General features: G+C 45.6%; 1 protein-coding gene across 6 annotated transcripts in view; it reads right to left on the bottom strand.

Annotated features, from left to right (window-relative positions):
- Positions 1 to 16733, bottom strand: part of WDFY4 (WDFY family member 4) — a 273431-nt gene that overhangs the window by 117599 nt on the left and 139099 nt on the right. For all 6 annotated transcript variants that reach the window (XM_082718543.1, XM_082718545.1, XM_082718547.1 and 3 more), the window contains exon 39: positions 15237 to 15373. In XM_082718543.1, the coding sequence (XP_082574669.1) occupies positions 15237 to 15373 (137 nt within the window). The remainder of the gene's footprint in view (positions 1 to 15236; positions 15374 to 16733) is intronic.

The raw sequence follows: 16733 nt of genomic DNA, 5'->3' as shown, positions 1-16733 counted from the left end.
GGTCTGGATCCTGGATTCATGGGAAAACTAGTGAAACTCAAAATAGCACCTGGAATTTAGTTACTAGTAATGCATCAATGTCAGATCTTCACTTTGAAAAAGGCACCATGGTAATTTAAGATGTTAACACCAGGGGAAACTGGGTGAGTTCTATATAACAGTACTGGATGAACATGAAAAGTACATGAAAGGTATTCCTAAGTAAAAAGCATATTGGGGGGGCGCCTGGGTGGCTCAGTGGGTTAAGCCGCTGTCTTCGGCTCAGGTCATGATCTCAGGGTCCTGGGATCGAGTCCCACATCGGGCTCTCTGCTCAGCAGGGAGCCTGCTTCCCTTCCTCTCTCTCTGCCTGCCACTCCATCTACTTGTGATTTCTCTCTGTCAAATAAATAAATAAATAATCTTTAAAAAAAAAAAAAGCATATTGGAAAATACAATGAAATTCTCACAAGCTTTCTACCTAAACTCCATCATGAAACTGAGAAGGAAGATAGGAGTCACTGTTCTCCCAGTTGGACACAGTCCCACATCTCCCTTGGGTATAAACAACTCATTGTACTGAGTGTGATTCTCATGTTTAAAGACAAATAATTTTAGGTTAATCTTGCTCCCCCTAACTGTATGAGCCAACCCCTTCATCAGACATTTGACAAGGAAATAGTAACTTATCCCCCCAAAATGGTAGGAAATCTGCCTGGTGGATATAGAGAAGGTTGGTGCCAAATTCACAAAGTCACCATGGTATCGTTCTTGGTGAATAATGTAAAGGAATTTTAAGAGTACTGTTGACAACTTGATTTTCATTTCATGAATGTATTTTTACCCTTAATCCTATATAACATGATTCCACTGTCGGCAGTCTTCACAATTTTTTTGAAGGTTTCTAAGTATTCATTAATAATTCCATAAAGAAAAAACAATCACCATGCTGTTTGATTTTAGTGTCAAATCTAGATTCCTTTAACCTCTGACTTTCTCTGGCCAAAGGAAAAAGAGACAGGTTCAAGTAAAACTCAGGTGAATTCCCATTTACCAAGGCAGACGTGAAACCAGATGTGGAAGAAACTCCCATCCCCAAGGATCTCCGTTCTCACTGGTCACTCTCACTGTCACTCACCAGTCCCCTCTTCTCCACTGGTGGGGGCTGAGAGGAGGAGAGATTTAACAGTGCAATGTCACTGAGTCTGTGTGTGCGGTTTGTAGTTAACATGAAACCATCATTAATACTCGGCTCTTTCCTGGAACACCTCCTCGGGGCTCCCAGGGCAGAGCAGAAACCCTGTGAGAGCAGTACTCTGAATTACAGTGGCTCATCTCCCACCAGCCCTGTCCCTCGATTAGAATAAGCTCCTCGGGGACACTGTCCAGGCAAACAGAGGCAATGACCAAAGTTGGAAAGACTGAAATGAAACTCATAGACTGCTGTCACTCTGCTGGGCCGAATTCTCTGTCCCTGGTTATTCCCTGCCCGGAGTGAGACACTCGGGATCAGGATTAAGGAGAACCTCAGGGTCAGTGGCAACAATTTCGGGTCTGGTCCTCACACCCTTTGCACTTTAAACCCGTCTTAAATTCAATATTTTCCGGGTTGTAAAACATTCAATGAAGTTTTTCAGTTATGCCTTCTCTGTATAAGGCTGACACATCTACCTTTAAATATAAGTCCTTGGTGGAGACCAGGTTTGGGTTCCCTGACAAAAGAAATTAAACACTTTGTTTGTGGTTAGTCATATATGTCTATACATGCACCCATCCAATGTTAGCAGACTGATAGAAAGAAGGGGCGTCTGTCCAGTGAGCAAGACGTGATCGTGATCAGGGGGTCTTGGCAGGGTATCTATTGGATGACTCCAGCCAGGAAGCGCTCTTTTCTCCAAGTGCCCAGATAATTGTGCTTCTCTCTGCTATGGAGACACAGCCCCAGACTTGTAGTAAGTGTCAAGCAATACCAGAATAATAATCATATTTCCAGCAGGACTGACAAACAACCGGTGCTCCGAGTGGCTGAGGAGGGACCCGATCGCCACAGCTCAATTCGTCTTGTGTTAAATTCACTCACGTATTCATTTCTAAGATGAACGGTGGTTTCTAATTTGTCTTTTTTCAACTGGGATGTTTTTATTAAATTCGATTGTCATGAGTACATGGAGCATGACTACTTAAACAAACAAACAAAAAAACCCTCCAGGGCAGCAAAGGACGAAAGCTCTGGAACTGTAGGTGCTGGGACTTCTCAAGGAAGCCACCCTCCCTCCTCTTGGCCTCCTGCTCAGGTGTCAGGGCCTCCACGAGGCTCAGATGGATGGGGAGTGAGAGGAAAGAGATGTCTGCTGCTGAAGCCCCCGGGCTGTGCTGCTTTGTTACGGCAGCACCGGTAAACCCACATGGCTTCTTTCACTCCAGATGCTGCCTAGCAAAGGAGCGACCTGCACATGGCAATGAACATTTCAGACAAACAAATGGGAGTTGCGGTTCAGAGGGAGGCTTCCTTCTTTAGTCTTTAAGAAGAATGGGGGCGGCCATAGCCGGAGTTCCCTGAGGACAGCGCTAACCTTATCCCTGTCTTCCTGGATGCTGTGCACACCTGCTCACCTCTGCTGTCTCAGCGGTCACAGGTCTCGGGGGACTCTAGGGGGCAGGGGGGGCCTGCATGTAGCTCGCAGGTAACAAAATCAACCCCAACCCTTCCCTCTCCCTTAGGCTGGTTCTCACAGCTGCGGCCACTGTGAGGACAAATAGAGCTTCGGCTACGCAGGGGCCCAGCCAGGCTGGAGAGGGCACACAGGCTTTCAGAAGGGGCATGGTTTTAAAGTCCAGGAGAAGCAGTTGGTCCCATGGAAGGGGGAGGCTCTTCCCGGCAGACAGGACCACGTTTGCCAGAAAATATGGAAGGGAGAGGACAGAGTGCGTTGTAACAAAATACGGAATTGGGTCTGACTTGAAGACAGTGCAGGACGGGGGCGAGGGATGGGCTTGGAAAAGCATTGAGATCGGGCTTCTTGCAGTAGGGTTGTGGGTCTGCGTCCTCTAGCCCGGACAGGGTGGCAGTACATGCTTCTTTTTGATCAGGGACATGAGAAGCTCAGATCGGATCTTTAAAAACTCACAGTGGGAGTGGCCAGGAGACGCTGGGCAGGAGGGACCGCTTAGCTCTCCCTATGTCCCTGTGCTCAAGCACTTCCGCCTCTTGGCAGAAGAGTAACTGGTGGGCGGGGAATAAACATATGAACTATTCTGCCTCTGGCTCCACAATGGCAGCCAGAAAGCCAGAACCGTGTAGGTTCTGGACAGGATCTCTTTATAGACGGCGTGTTTATGATCTTCATTCCCCAGGAATTGGCTTTCTTCTTCCATGATTATTTTTCCTGATCTCATTCCTTTATTTTATTACATGCATCCTCATCTAAAGGTTCCATAAATCCTCTGAGGGGTGAATCAGGATATAAATACATACACGAAATTAAGGAAAGATAAACTGGATATGCTATTCTGCTAGTGCCAGACTACCAGCTGAGCCACAAGGCAGATGGTCACAACTGTCCCTCTGCACCTGGAGGGGCCCCTTCCTCCCTACCGATCTCCCCTCACATCCTTCTTCCTCGCCCTCCTCCTCCTCCTTATCTAGTTCAAACTCCTCCAGAAAGCCCAAGTGAGGTTCCCTCTCCTCTGGGCACCTCCTGAGCCTGAACCTCTCATTACAGTGTCATTATTTCATCCTCCTACAAGGCGGGATCCCCAGGTCAGGGACTGTGTCTGTATCCACTGGGCTTATGCCAAAGGCCTGGGATAGAAGAGAAAATTGATGAATGTGCGTAGAACATTGAAAGAGGGAATGTCTGGAGAAGAGATGTGTGCTTAGAGAGAGAGAGGCATGGACATGTAGATGCAGATGGAGGCATGGATGCCAACATATTTTCTGACCCACTAGAGAAGCTAGAAGGGCACTTGACCGCTGGTTCCTGCACTCTTCTCTGGGACCACTCTCCCGTTGGAGCTCCCTGCTCCATTGATACGGACCTTCCTCTCTATCTCTGTTCTCCAGTGTACAAACTCACTCCCGCTGTTGAGCCTTGGCACTAGCTGGGTCTGTTTCAGGAGTCCACATTCCCCAGATGCTGGAGGGCTCCACTTCCCTCTCAACTTCATGATCGCTTCCAACCCACAGGGATCGTGAGGCAGTCTCCAGCACATCAACTATTTCCTTCCGATTATGTTGGACTATCTAATATTTTCTCATCTGTTCACTTTTGCTTATAGTCTGTTTTCCCGGAACCAAGAGCAGACACTTCGCCTGGTTCCCCATCCCGTACAGCAGCTTCTAGACATAGAAATCCATGAGCTGGGAACCGTCTGCAAGAACCGATGAGACACGTGCTCATTCAATTGTCCTTTAGTTTCACTCGATAGCCCCAGCTACTTCCTTTGTCACCCCTAATAATAACAGTAGATCAACCAGCCCCTGAGGACCTCACAACCTTTCTCCCAGGCCCCCAGGTCTGGGCGACCACACTTCCTTCTGCTGTCCCCTCTGTCCCTCCTGTGCCTGGCTGTGGAGCCAAGTTGACACCAGCCCCCATCGGCAACAGCAAAGTGAAGAAAATTTCAGAACTTCCTGTTCTGAGACTTTGAAACACTTTTTTAATTAACCAAAATGGTTTCTCATAATAGATGGGTCCCAGGGCGAGAAGGCGGCTGTAACTCACATGGCAGGCACCTGGTGGCCACACTGGCAGCAGACCCTAGTGGGTTGTGAATGGCAGCAGCGCCTCGGGAGGGCCCCGCACTCCTTCTCCACTCCACGACCATCTGCCCGCTTCTCATTTATAGAGTTGGGGCCACTTCTGTCTTGCAGACTCAAAAACGCTTTTGCATTTTTTAAGTTTTAAAAACTCAAATTTAGAGAAGTAAACAAAAATGTGTTCCATCCCCCATCCTTAGGTCATAATTTTTCAAAATTGAAAGCATTTCTTAGGATGAAAATACCTTCTCCCAAATACCACATTAGTTTTTGGAATGCAGGTGTGTCTCACATTAGGAAATCTAATATACAAAAATCTGAATAGATTCCTGGGTATATAATTCATCTTTAAAGAAAATGACTATATTCAGTTTTCAAAAGATTCAACCCACGAGTCCTTTAAATTGCCAGGTTCCTAAATTAATTTCAAATCTGTTTCAACTTACAAAATATTGACCTATAGACATTTTTTTCAGAAACCCATCTACTATGATTCTTCTTAGATGCCCTCTAAGTAGGGAGATCAATAAACAGCACCAGGATTCTTTAAATATGGGGTTCATGAGTTATTCATCTCTATATTTTTAGTGAGGAACACTATGTCTGTTCAATAAATTCATGAGTTGTTGAATTTCATTGGATGAGCTATTTATGTATATTAAAATATTGTGGATTGAGCTGAAGAGTTGGGACTTCAAGTTACTTTGAAACAGTCCTCTATGACACCCCTCATAAATGGTGTACAAACAAAGCCTGATTTTATAATAAAAACACTACAGAAGAATGGTGCCTGGGTGGCTCAGTCCATTAAGCATCTGCCTTTGACTTAGGCCATGAACTTGGGGTCCTGGGGTAGAGCCCAGTGTGGGGCTCCCTGCCCAGAGGAGACTCTGCTTCTCCCTCTGCCCTTCCCCTCACTTGCTCTCTCTCTCTCTCTCAAATAAATAAAATCTTTTAAAAAAATACTACAGAAGAGAAAGAAAGAAAATCAGAAAATGGGAGAGAGATAAGATCTAGTTACCTTTTTCAGACTAGATGTTTCTGCTTGGACAGACCACTTTGGAGAAGGAACTGCGCATTTGTCCCTAAAGACTTTTCAAACATAATTTAGATTCAATGTCCCTTTCAACGGGCAGTGGTCAGGACCTGCTGTTGGACATACGCCATTGATTTGTGGAACCTGCCTAACCTCAGTGCCTGCTCTCTTGGTGAGGGTTCAAGTTATCATCTTGTTACCAAAAGAAAAGCAACTTTAGCCCCATTTCTTGTGAGACTGAATAACCAGAAAAGCACTGAGAGGTGGCTCTGTGCCGCTCTCGGGTGGGAGAGCCCTTGGTGCCGTGGTGTCATGGTGCATTTGTGGAGCACAGCGATTCTGCCATCACTGTGTGCTGCTCACAGATGAGGAAATGTGTGATTAGCCAGAGGCAGGACCACAAGCTAGCCTTAGGATGAAGTGAGTTACTGTTGGCATTAATTACTCATGTGTGGACTTTGCATTCTTGGGAAGTCATGATATGGTAGACCACATTTCAAGATAAGATTTAGGAATAAACAGTTGAGAGGAAAGTTCTGGTAGAGAAAATTCCATTTGTTCACTGAGTAGGTGGTTGCTGCCTATTTGAAGAAGGTCAGCATCATCTGATTTTAGCAGTGGGATCTCTTGCTCAGACCAAGGTCTCTGCTAGCTTACACTATCCTTTACGTGAGTGGGGAAAAGAAGCCCCTTTTGGACTGACAAATGAGAGCAAAGATGCAGACCACACCGCAGCTCACAGCTTGACAGCTGGGACAGAAGTCAGGCCCCACCCCCAAAACTGCCTATCTCAATGGACAGCCCTGGGTGGGTTTCCTCTGGCGTGATGTCTCTGTTTGTCATAGTTCAGCCAGCCTCAGGCCCCCTCACCAGTCCCTGTACCATGCTAACTGTCCCCCACTTGTCCCAGGAGACCAGCCTCTCTCTGCCCGGACTATAGGGAGGTCCACATCCACAATGATGAGCAGCTAGTGATTCAGCAGGGTCTACTCATGGCCAAAGTCTGACAACAATCCTTTCAAGAGAACGAGGGACAGCCTCTCTTATGCCACTGTATTCTCTCTGCATTTATCTGAAATCTCGTTCACACAAAACCAAAGGGCCTAGGTCTGGCAACACCTAAATCCATCCCTGGAAACATCATCCAGAAAGGGACTGGGGATGTTCAATGGCATCAGCAGAGAATTTCCTTCTCACTAAACAAATGACATCAGGTTAATGCTCAAAGGGCCCAGTATCTCCATGCTAAAATATGGGGGAGGTGCGCATCCTACCCACTGAGCTGTGACAACAAACCATGAGCTTTACTAAAACATGGGCATTCCGGGATTCAGTTGGTGTTGTTTAAAAAAATGCAAACTTTGGGGATTTGGGCATGGTGGCTTCTGTCTTGGACCCTCTTTTCCAGCAAATGTCTAGGGACTCTGTGATGTTTCAGGAAGGGTCCTCATCTGATGAGGTTGCTGTATTTAGCATAACAGTTGTAATATCTCATTATAATAAATTAAGTTATACTATTTCATCAGAAACCAAGGGGCCGCCCTAAAAAGGAGAGAAACGTGAACTTGCAATCAAGGATGGCTGGACCACAAGTTTGCTCTGTGCCCCTTCCCTCTTTCCTGTGTATAGAAGGGCATGTGTGCGACCTGCACTTAACAAGCCACTGATTACATTCCCTGAATCTAACCGGATGGAAGGAATACATTAAAATACTTGATCTAAAATACCTCTAAAGGGCAAAATCATCTAGAGATTTAAGTTACAGAAGGTTTTCAGAAAAAAAAAATCACTTGTGATTTTTTTAAACACAAAAGACACAAACCAACGTGTCGAATAAAATGATCAAAGAAGAACAAAAGCACAAAGCACAGTAGCAAACGTATCAACTCAACGCCGTGTGTCGTGTAAGTACTCTAACCTGGCAATGATTCAAACACCGAACAACAGAATGGCAACTTTAATATATACCATTAATAGCAAAATGTCGGCTTTTATTGAAGAAAAAAACAAAAACTATGTTGCTCTAAGCAGTTTTGAAATGAATATCTAATTCAAAACTTCCCCTGTGCATATAATTGCATGCTAATTTACATTTTAATTACTTCCTAAGAAATCAAAAGCATTTGTTGACAGTAGAACATAATGTCAACTTCACGGTACCCTGTTGGTGGATGCTTAATGAACTTAATTAGATAATTAGTGATGTTAATTATCCTTCTATTATGAAGATAAGGATGTCTCACAAATGATGCACTTGGTAAAGAAACATCATTAAAGGTATCAGTGTTTGCTTTGTTCATTTACTTCTATTTTTCAAACTCCTGGACCAAGGACTTTTGATGGACTAGTAACATTTAAGATTTCCTTAAGATGGAAAGAGGAAAGCCACGGTCTCTATCTGCCCATAGCCATTCTTCCGTCTTGTTCTGGAGAGTACTGCTCTGTGGGTGATGCTGCTGCTTTTTCAAATCCTCTGCTGTTGGGACCTGTCGTCCACGTTCCCTTCTATACGGAGTTTCTTGTTCCAGCCGACTCCTTCCTGGCCACCTCTTGATGACAATGTGACGAGTGGGTTCTTACCTCAACTGTTTGAAGAATGGGGTGTGTGTGTGTGTGTGTGTGTGTGTGTGTGTGTGTATGTGTGTGTGTATACCATATGAGTATGTCAAGGAATAGTAGGAAAGAAAGTGAGCACCCTGGTTAGGCGCCCAGACCACTTGAAAAACAACTAAAAGGCAATGCAGGCGTACATACGCACATGCATACACACACACGCACAGGTGTTGCCGCAACCTGGCTGCCTTCCCATGAGCCTATGACGCTGTGTTCCCACCTCCACCACCTGGATGGTCTGTTCTGGGTGTGGTGTCAGAATACCACTTCCTGCAAGACCGGGGCCACAGTTCATGCTACATAACTTCAGGTTCAGTGAAATAGGAAACTTGAGGGTTTGAGAAATAAGATGGTGGACCTCATCATTTTTCTCTTTCTTGCTCCCTAACACATCTACAACCAGAGTGTAATGGGAGTCCCTTCTGAAATAATTCTAGTCCAGACATACCATGAAGAGCTCTAAGCCAGGCCGGGAAGAGTGACACTATTTTTAGGGCCAGTTATCTCTGGAAAAGCATCAGGAGAAAGTAAGTCACTGGCAGCCTTGCCCACGGCAATTATAAAAACCAAGATTCCATTTAGCAGAAGGCCTTAGTCACCGTGCTCACATCCATAGAGGGTTTTACACTTTCCAACATCTCTTTTTAAATCATACTTCCATTTGTGTCCGAGTGGTTTTATTCCTCTAACACATAGTCTCATTTAATTACTTGTTCACAAGCCTTTTCCCACCACCAAACACAATGGGGTTTTCCAACAACACAGCATTGTGATTTCTTACCAAGTGCTTGATTTTAGGTTTTCTGAATCACTCTTCTCTTTCCTATGATTTCCAGTGGCTTTGTCCCTCCAGTTCCTCTCTTGATTTGCTGACAGAGGATGTCTCCCTGCCCTTTTGCCATGCCAGTGAGAACATACTATGAGGATCGCTCCTCTGGCCCAATTTTAGAATTCCTCATGTGTCTTAATTTCCCCCCATACATCTCTCTGAAAGGCACATTCATCTCCTGGGAAAATCCTTTCTCTCTTGCCCACAAATACCATGTTGAATTTACGACAAGTTTAAGTAAAAACAGTCCACATGAAACCTTCTGAATTTCAGATTTTTAAAATTTCTTACAGATTTCTGACTGAAACTCTTACGGTAGCCAGACTCTGTGAACTCTGTCTTTTGTTTTCACAGCTGCGTTTTGACTTCCTCAGGTGTTACCTGCTACTCCACCACTGACTTCCCTTCGTGTCAAAGCCCACATGCTTGTTCAGGCTTTGTTCATGTGGACACTTCTCCAAAGACATACAAATGACCAACAGGCACATGAAAAAATATTCATCATCATTTAGCCATCAGGGAGATTCAAATCAAAACCACATTGAGATACCACCTAACACCAGTTAGAATGGCCAAAATTGACAAGACAGTAAACAACGTGTGTTGGAGAGGATGTGGAGAAAGGGGAGTGGTAGGAATGCAAGCTGGTGAAGCCACTTTGAAAAACGGTGTGAGGATTCCTTAAGAAATTAAAAGTAGAGTTTCCTTATGACCCTGCAATTGCACTACTAGATATTTACCCCAAAGATACAGATGTAGTGAAAAGAGGGGCATCTGTACCCCAATATTCATAGCAGCAACAGCCACACCTGCCAAACTGTGGAAAGAGCCAAGATGCCCTTCAACGGACGAATGGATAAAGAAGATATGGTCCATGTACACTATGGAGTATTATGCCTCCATCAGAAAGGAGGAATACCCAACTTTTGTATCAACATGGAGGGGACCGGAGGAGATTATGCTGAGTGAAATAAGTCAAGCAGAGAGAGTCAGTTATCTCTTGGTTTCACTTACTTGTGAAGCATAAAGAATAGCATGAAGGACATTAGAAGGAAAGGATAAGTGAATCAGGGGAAATCTGAGGGAAAGATGAAGCATGAGAGACTGTGGACTCTGAGAAACAAACTGAGGGTTTTGGAGGGGCAGGAGGTATGGGGTTAAGTGAGCCTGGTGGTGGGTATTAAGGAGGGCACTTATTGCATGGAGCACTGGGTGTGGTACATAAACAAGGAATCTTGGAACACTGAAAAATTTAAAAAAAAAATTTTAAGCCCATTTCTTTCTATTTTCAAAAATCTCTTCTTAGCCCTCGGGCTTTACTGCCCCATGAGCCTTTTCCCCAGGTGAATGACAGCTGAGGCTTCCACGGTAAATCCCATGCATCCCCCAAACTCAGAAACTCTGAAGCACCAAACTCAAAAGCATTGTGTCCTCATCAGTCCCTCCCCTCCTTCCGGAAACAGGGGCACTGAGTTCTCTGAGGCTCATTGTGCCTTCAGCCTCAGCAAGCCCAAAATCACACAACAGCAGGAGATGAATACAAACACGCCAGAAAGAAAGCCCAGGAACTGCTTGATCACTCCCCCAGTGATGGCTAAAGCCTTCCCATTCTGCACACTTGCTTCCCTTTCTGCAATTTTTATTTGGATTTTGTGATTTCTTTAAAGAGAAAATAAGTGTACAGGAACAGTTATGCAGGAGATGATATGATGTCTGGGATGTTGCTTCAAAATTATTCCGTGCAGCAGGGGAAAGTGGGTAGTGATAGAGATAGAAACAAGATTGGCCATGAGATGAACATTGTGGATGGGAAGTGATGAATAGATACATGGGGATTCATCTTATTATTTTCTCTGTTGCGGTATATGTTTGAGATTTTTCACAATGATTTTTAAAAGAGATAGTGGGTAAAGCGCTCAGAATCAGAGGGTCAAAAATGTCATTTCCCTTGCCAAGGACCCAAGCCAGGCCTGCCCTTTGTTCAGCTGTCTCAGTTGCTGGCCTCAACCAGCATCTCCTCTTCTACCAGGGGCAGGCTACTCAGGAGCTGGAGCTGGGACGGCGAGCCTGGGCACACATTCAAAGAGGCAGCCAATAGCATGTCTGTGGTCACCCTGACGGCGCAGGTGTCTGGTCTCTGAGATCAAAGATGGTCTCACTGGAGGCTCTAGTGTACCTGGTGGGTGCAGAGGGCTCACCCATAGGACAGCTATGAGAGACCAGGGATCTTGGAGCAAATGTGTCTCACTTTGGTGTCCTCTGACTGTGGTGCTTTCTCAATTCTAATTAATTCTATTATTCTCTTCCCTACTTGAGCCATTCCCACTTTGAAGCCAGCAACTGGAAGCTTGCTCAGCTAACTCCAAAGTCCACAGAAACATGGACACCGGGGCTGGCCCTGCTCCAGAAGGTCTGACTCCTCCATAAGGCTCTCAGCTTTGTTTGGAGGCAGCAGTGTGTGTCTCCCTCCTCAGGTGGGGTCCACCCGGCCCCCGTATGGAACAGCTGTGCACACATGTACCACTGATCCCAGGAGGAAAGTAGGGCAAAATCCAGTGCATGTTTGCTGAACCAGACACAGGTCAGGCAGCTGTACTCACCCAGATTAGAAGTGGCCCTGAACTTTTACAGGCTTTTACAGGCTAGAAGTGACCCTGAACTTTCAACCCTCTTCCTCAAGGAACCCTTGTTCTTCCCATGCTCTGCAGATCCAACAGAACCATGGGACACACGCTCCTGCCACACCTGCCACAGCCAGTGTCCTTTCTTCTCACTGCCTGATTACAATGAGGTCAGGGCCTTTGCCTGTGGCAGCCGCCTTCTTTTGCTCATCCCAGCCTTGGTTCAACAGAATTCTCTTGTGCATCTTCTTTGATTTCCACTGCTCTAACTCCTGCCCCTGCAGCCTCCATTATCTCCCATCTAAATGATGTCACAGCCACCAGCCTGGCCCCTCCCTCGGGGGCTCTAACCTCCAATCCTACCCCTAGAAACAGACACACACTGCTCTCTCCCACAGCTGAAGCCCTCACTTCGGCCACATCCAGCATGAGCCACGGCGTCCTCCCTGCGTCCTGCCATGACCTCGATCACCCCCCTGCTCATAGGCCTCGCACAGACTCATCCTCACGGCCCCTTCCCACCCAGCCTCTCAGGTCCTGTCTGTCTATTTCCTGTTCGCTAATTCTCTTTCTTTAAAAAAGAAAAAAAAAAAAAAGAGCTAATGCTCTTAAAAAAGAAAAAGATTTTGGAATAATTCTGCATTTACAGAAAAGTTGCAACGATAGTCCAGAGGGTTCAGTCAACCCCTCACCTGCTTCCCCATAATGTTGACAACATACATGGTGCTGGGAGGAGGAACGGTCAACTGGGGTGCACACTCATGGTTGCTCTAGGGTGGACATGAGGAAGAAGCTTCCAGGACACCATCTTTGGCCTATGGTGGCCTCAAGGGAGCCCAACGTCCCCAGCTCTGCCCAACAGGCTGACCCCCACAGCCTTCATTCACTCCAGGAGAGGCCACAGCCTCACCATCTGATCCCGGAGGGGCCTGTGATGGGGTCAGGAGAAGAAAAGGAAGAAATAACCTCCATCATACCAGCCTCGCCCCCAAGTTCAGCTCACCTGGCAAGAGGAAAACATTTTCTACTGAACACAAAGATAGGTAAGCGGCATTAGAAATGGTACATCGTATGTCTCACTCCAAGGAACAATTTATCAGTGCTGCAGAGCTGTCAGCTGCTGACATGATAAGGAATAACACCAAATGAATAATGTTTCCTCCAAAACCAACTCCTTTAATTACAAGCCTCTTCTTTCCAGAAGAGAGACAGAAGATGCAGAAACACCAATTTCATGCACTTGTGCCTGAATAATGTCTCCATGCTGCTTTTTCCAGATGGCGACCTTCTCACTGGAGGGACTAATGATGTGGGCATATTTAGGCAAAAACCAATAACGGAGTCTTTAACCTTCAACAACAAAAAGCGTGTTGTACAAAATGTTCCTTGGGATACATTAGAAAATATCAATTACATTGCTCACTGAGGTGTAATCAGCTGTAATAATCAAAATTAATTTTTAAAAATAATTAAACAGACCCCAGGGCAAATAGTTGATGCTCTTCTCCTATGACATCACAGTCTACATATGTACCTGAGAAGTTGTGCCTTCTGCTAGCAACAAAGGCATCTCATGGGGATGAGTGATGGGTGCCGGATGGGAAGGCTGCTGAGTTTCATCCCAGCCAAAAGAGGGAAAGCATTTTATTCCCTCACTCTGTACAGTACCACACACTTATTTTAAGAGCCTCCTCTGTACCACGCACTGTGCCCGGCCCAGACCGAGTTACTGGTACAGGATTCTCCAAAGCAAAGGCACAGTTCATTTTAAAAAAATTAAAACATAAGTCTACTTTGTCTCAAAAGAAATTTATCTTTAAAGAGTCTACAAGATAATACAACCTGAAGACAGGATGACCAAATCAGATCGAAGACAGACGAGGTTCCAGCAGAAAGGCAGAAGCAGGGAGAGGGGTGTCTGCACGTACGTGTGTGCATGTGTTCACGTGTTTTGCAGAATTTTATGGGGCTAGGTGTGTGTAGTTATATAACAGCCTGGCCCCACTCACCTCTCCGAGCTTCTGAGTGCCCAGACGACCGTGCCGAGAAATGTAACTGCAACAGACGTTCTGGTGTTTGCCAGTTGCTCCGGAAAAGCACAGGCCTTTCTGCTGCTGACAGCTGGGGGAGACTTCCCCTGGGATTGCCCTCTCCCCACTTCAGTCCAACCACACTGTTCTTTGCTGCCTTAGAACACCCCAGTTCATGCTCATCTCAGCGCCTTTGTCTGATGGTCCTCCCTGCCTAACCACTCTTTCCAGAGTCTCTGCCTTATTTTTCTGCTCCTATGCCCCCCTTCCAGAGAGGGCTTCCGACCACCTTCTCCCAGCTACCCTGTTCCATTTTTCCTCATTGCAGTTAGCACCCTCCATATTTACAAATTATTTATCTATTTATTGTTTATCTTCACCCCCTAAAATGCATCTCCAAGAAGGCAGAGAATATGTCAGATTTTCTCTCTTCTATAACCTCAGGGCTTACAGAAGGGTACAGAGTAAACACTTAATAAGTATTTCCTGAGTGAATGAATGAATGAATAAACGGAGACCCCAACTGACATAGAAGACAGTATCTTCAGTAGCCTGCCTTCACCAAAGACAGAGCCAATTTAAAATTTTTTTGCCTCCAGATCTCCCAGAGCAAACTGTTGTAAGCCATTTGTGGACCTACAGGGGCTTCAAACACTGTAATCTATTCCAGTGTCTTTCACATAAACCGTTTCTCAACCAATCTCCCCAGAACTCAGAGACAACCGAGTCATGCCAATGACAGTGACCTGGGAGTGGTTGGAAAACTGGCAAGAGGCACATCAATAGCATACAAGAGTCCCCATGCAAGGCACGCCCATACCTAGCATCCCTGCTGTCCCTTCCCAGGCTGCTAGCCAGACTGAACTGGGGTCAGAGCTGATTTCGTCAAGGAACAGAAGTTCCAGAGTGAAGCCAGAGAAAGAGGGCTGGACCCCTCCTGCTTGGGAGCAAGTGCTGGGGCACAGGTGGGCAGCTTCTGGGGCTCGACACATCCATACCACCCTCGGGATGGTCTTCATTTTGCTGATCCCACCCATACAACTCCTGCTAAGCGGCAAGCTAGGGCTCTCTGAACACACCTGACTCGAAAGGAGTGTGGGAACAAGACCTGGTTTGGGTTTTAACATTATAAGGAACACCCACCTGCTCTTGGAGCTCAAGGGGAGCCCATATGCACTTCAAGTTAAAGCCAGCCTAAAACCTGGCTCCCCTAGAAGTCATTTCAACTGGAAAGTCACATGCATAATCTTGCATGCTCAGATGAATATGAAATTGGATCATATCCACAAGCAACAGAGAGCAAAGACATCCCTCATGGGGTTTGGAATGAATGTGTGCTGCTTCTCTAAGGCAAGGGGTCTGAGCTCACCTCTGTCTTGCACTCAGGTTCCTTGGCCTGCCTCCCCGGCACCAGCCTCATGGCCGAAGATAAGCTACCACTCCATGAAGACACTTTGCTGTGGTGCCCCACGCTCGAGCGACTGGTCAGCAACTTCTTCTCAGATGCTAGGAACAGAGAAGCAAAAAGTGTCAGAAGCAAAATTGAGGGAAGAGCATACACAATTTCTACAACTGGCTTGGCTTTTAAAGGGCCAGCCAGGGACACAAGCCCAGTGAGCCACCTCCAATAAGGACAGCAGCCCAGGCTGCAAGCACACATTGCCATCTTCTAAGCCATATAGTGTGGGTTTCAGGGTCACCAGACCCAGATTAGACTCCTAATTCCACTGACTCAAAGTGAGATGTGGATAATTAAGCAGAAGTCCCTGTGTTCTCATCCTGTAAACTGGCAATAGGAGCATCTAACCTCATTCTGGTGTCATGAAGAGTAAGAAAGATTATGCATTTAAAACATAAATGGTCGGGGCACCTGGGTGGCTCAATGGGTTAAAGCCTCTGCCTTCGGCTCAGGTCATGGTCCCAGTGTCATGGCATGAAGCTCTGCATGGGGCTCTCTGCTCAGCAGGGAGTCTGCTTCCTCCTCCCCTCTCTCTCTCCTTTCTCTCTGCCTGCCTCTCTGCCTACTTGTGATCTCTGTCTGTTAAATAAATAAATAAAATCTTTAGGAAAAAAAAACACAGATGGTCAAATGTACAGAATTTTCAATACATGATTGTTGGCAAAAAAGAGAGCCATTTGTAAGCAAGCACTGAGGTCCATCTCACCACTTAATTCACTGCATGTGTATGGGGACAGAGGTCCTTTTCCATTAAACTTTTCTCTGAAATGGAATCTGACATTTTGACCTCAAATTATACACAGGCATGTACATATATACATATTTTCCAGTGCTAGTTTGGAAAGCCAATGAAATAAAAGTTCTATATCGCTGGGCAGTGTGGGGTGATGCACATGGAAATAACTAATTCTTGAATCACTGTGAATTTTGTGATGCTAGAAGACTTAAAACAAGTACATGGGCTATAATTTAAGAGTGATGACCACTTTAAAAACAAAGTTCCAGGTGGGTGGGCTGGCTGGCTCAGCCAATAGGGTGTGCAACTCTTGATCTCAGGGTTGTAAGTTCGAACCCACACTGGGTGTAGAGATTATTTAAAAATAAAATTTTTTTATAAAAATTTAAAAATTAAAACAACATTCCTATAGCTGTATTAACTCATATGAAGGAGAAAGTGTTGAGTCACTGAAAGAATTCAAAGATCATTAATATTTTGGAGATGAAAACTTTCACTTGGAACATGAGGAACTTGAGGCTCCAGGTCATTCCATGACTTAGTACAAGGTTTCAAAGCTGGTAGGGGAATATCAGGGAAAGACCTAGAACCCTAAGCTCTAAGGTTCTAGGGTTCTAGGGTTCTAGGCTAGAGCTCTGACATGGCATACACTTTCTCTAAGAGATTACTAG

Source organism: Mustela nivalis (genome assembly GCF_964662115.1).
Source record: "Mustela nivalis genome assembly, chromosome: 2".
Taxonomy (NCBI): domain Eukaryota; kingdom Metazoa; phylum Chordata; class Mammalia; order Carnivora; family Mustelidae; genus Mustela; species Mustela nivalis.
This window is presented reverse-complemented; position numbering and strand designations above follow the sequence as displayed.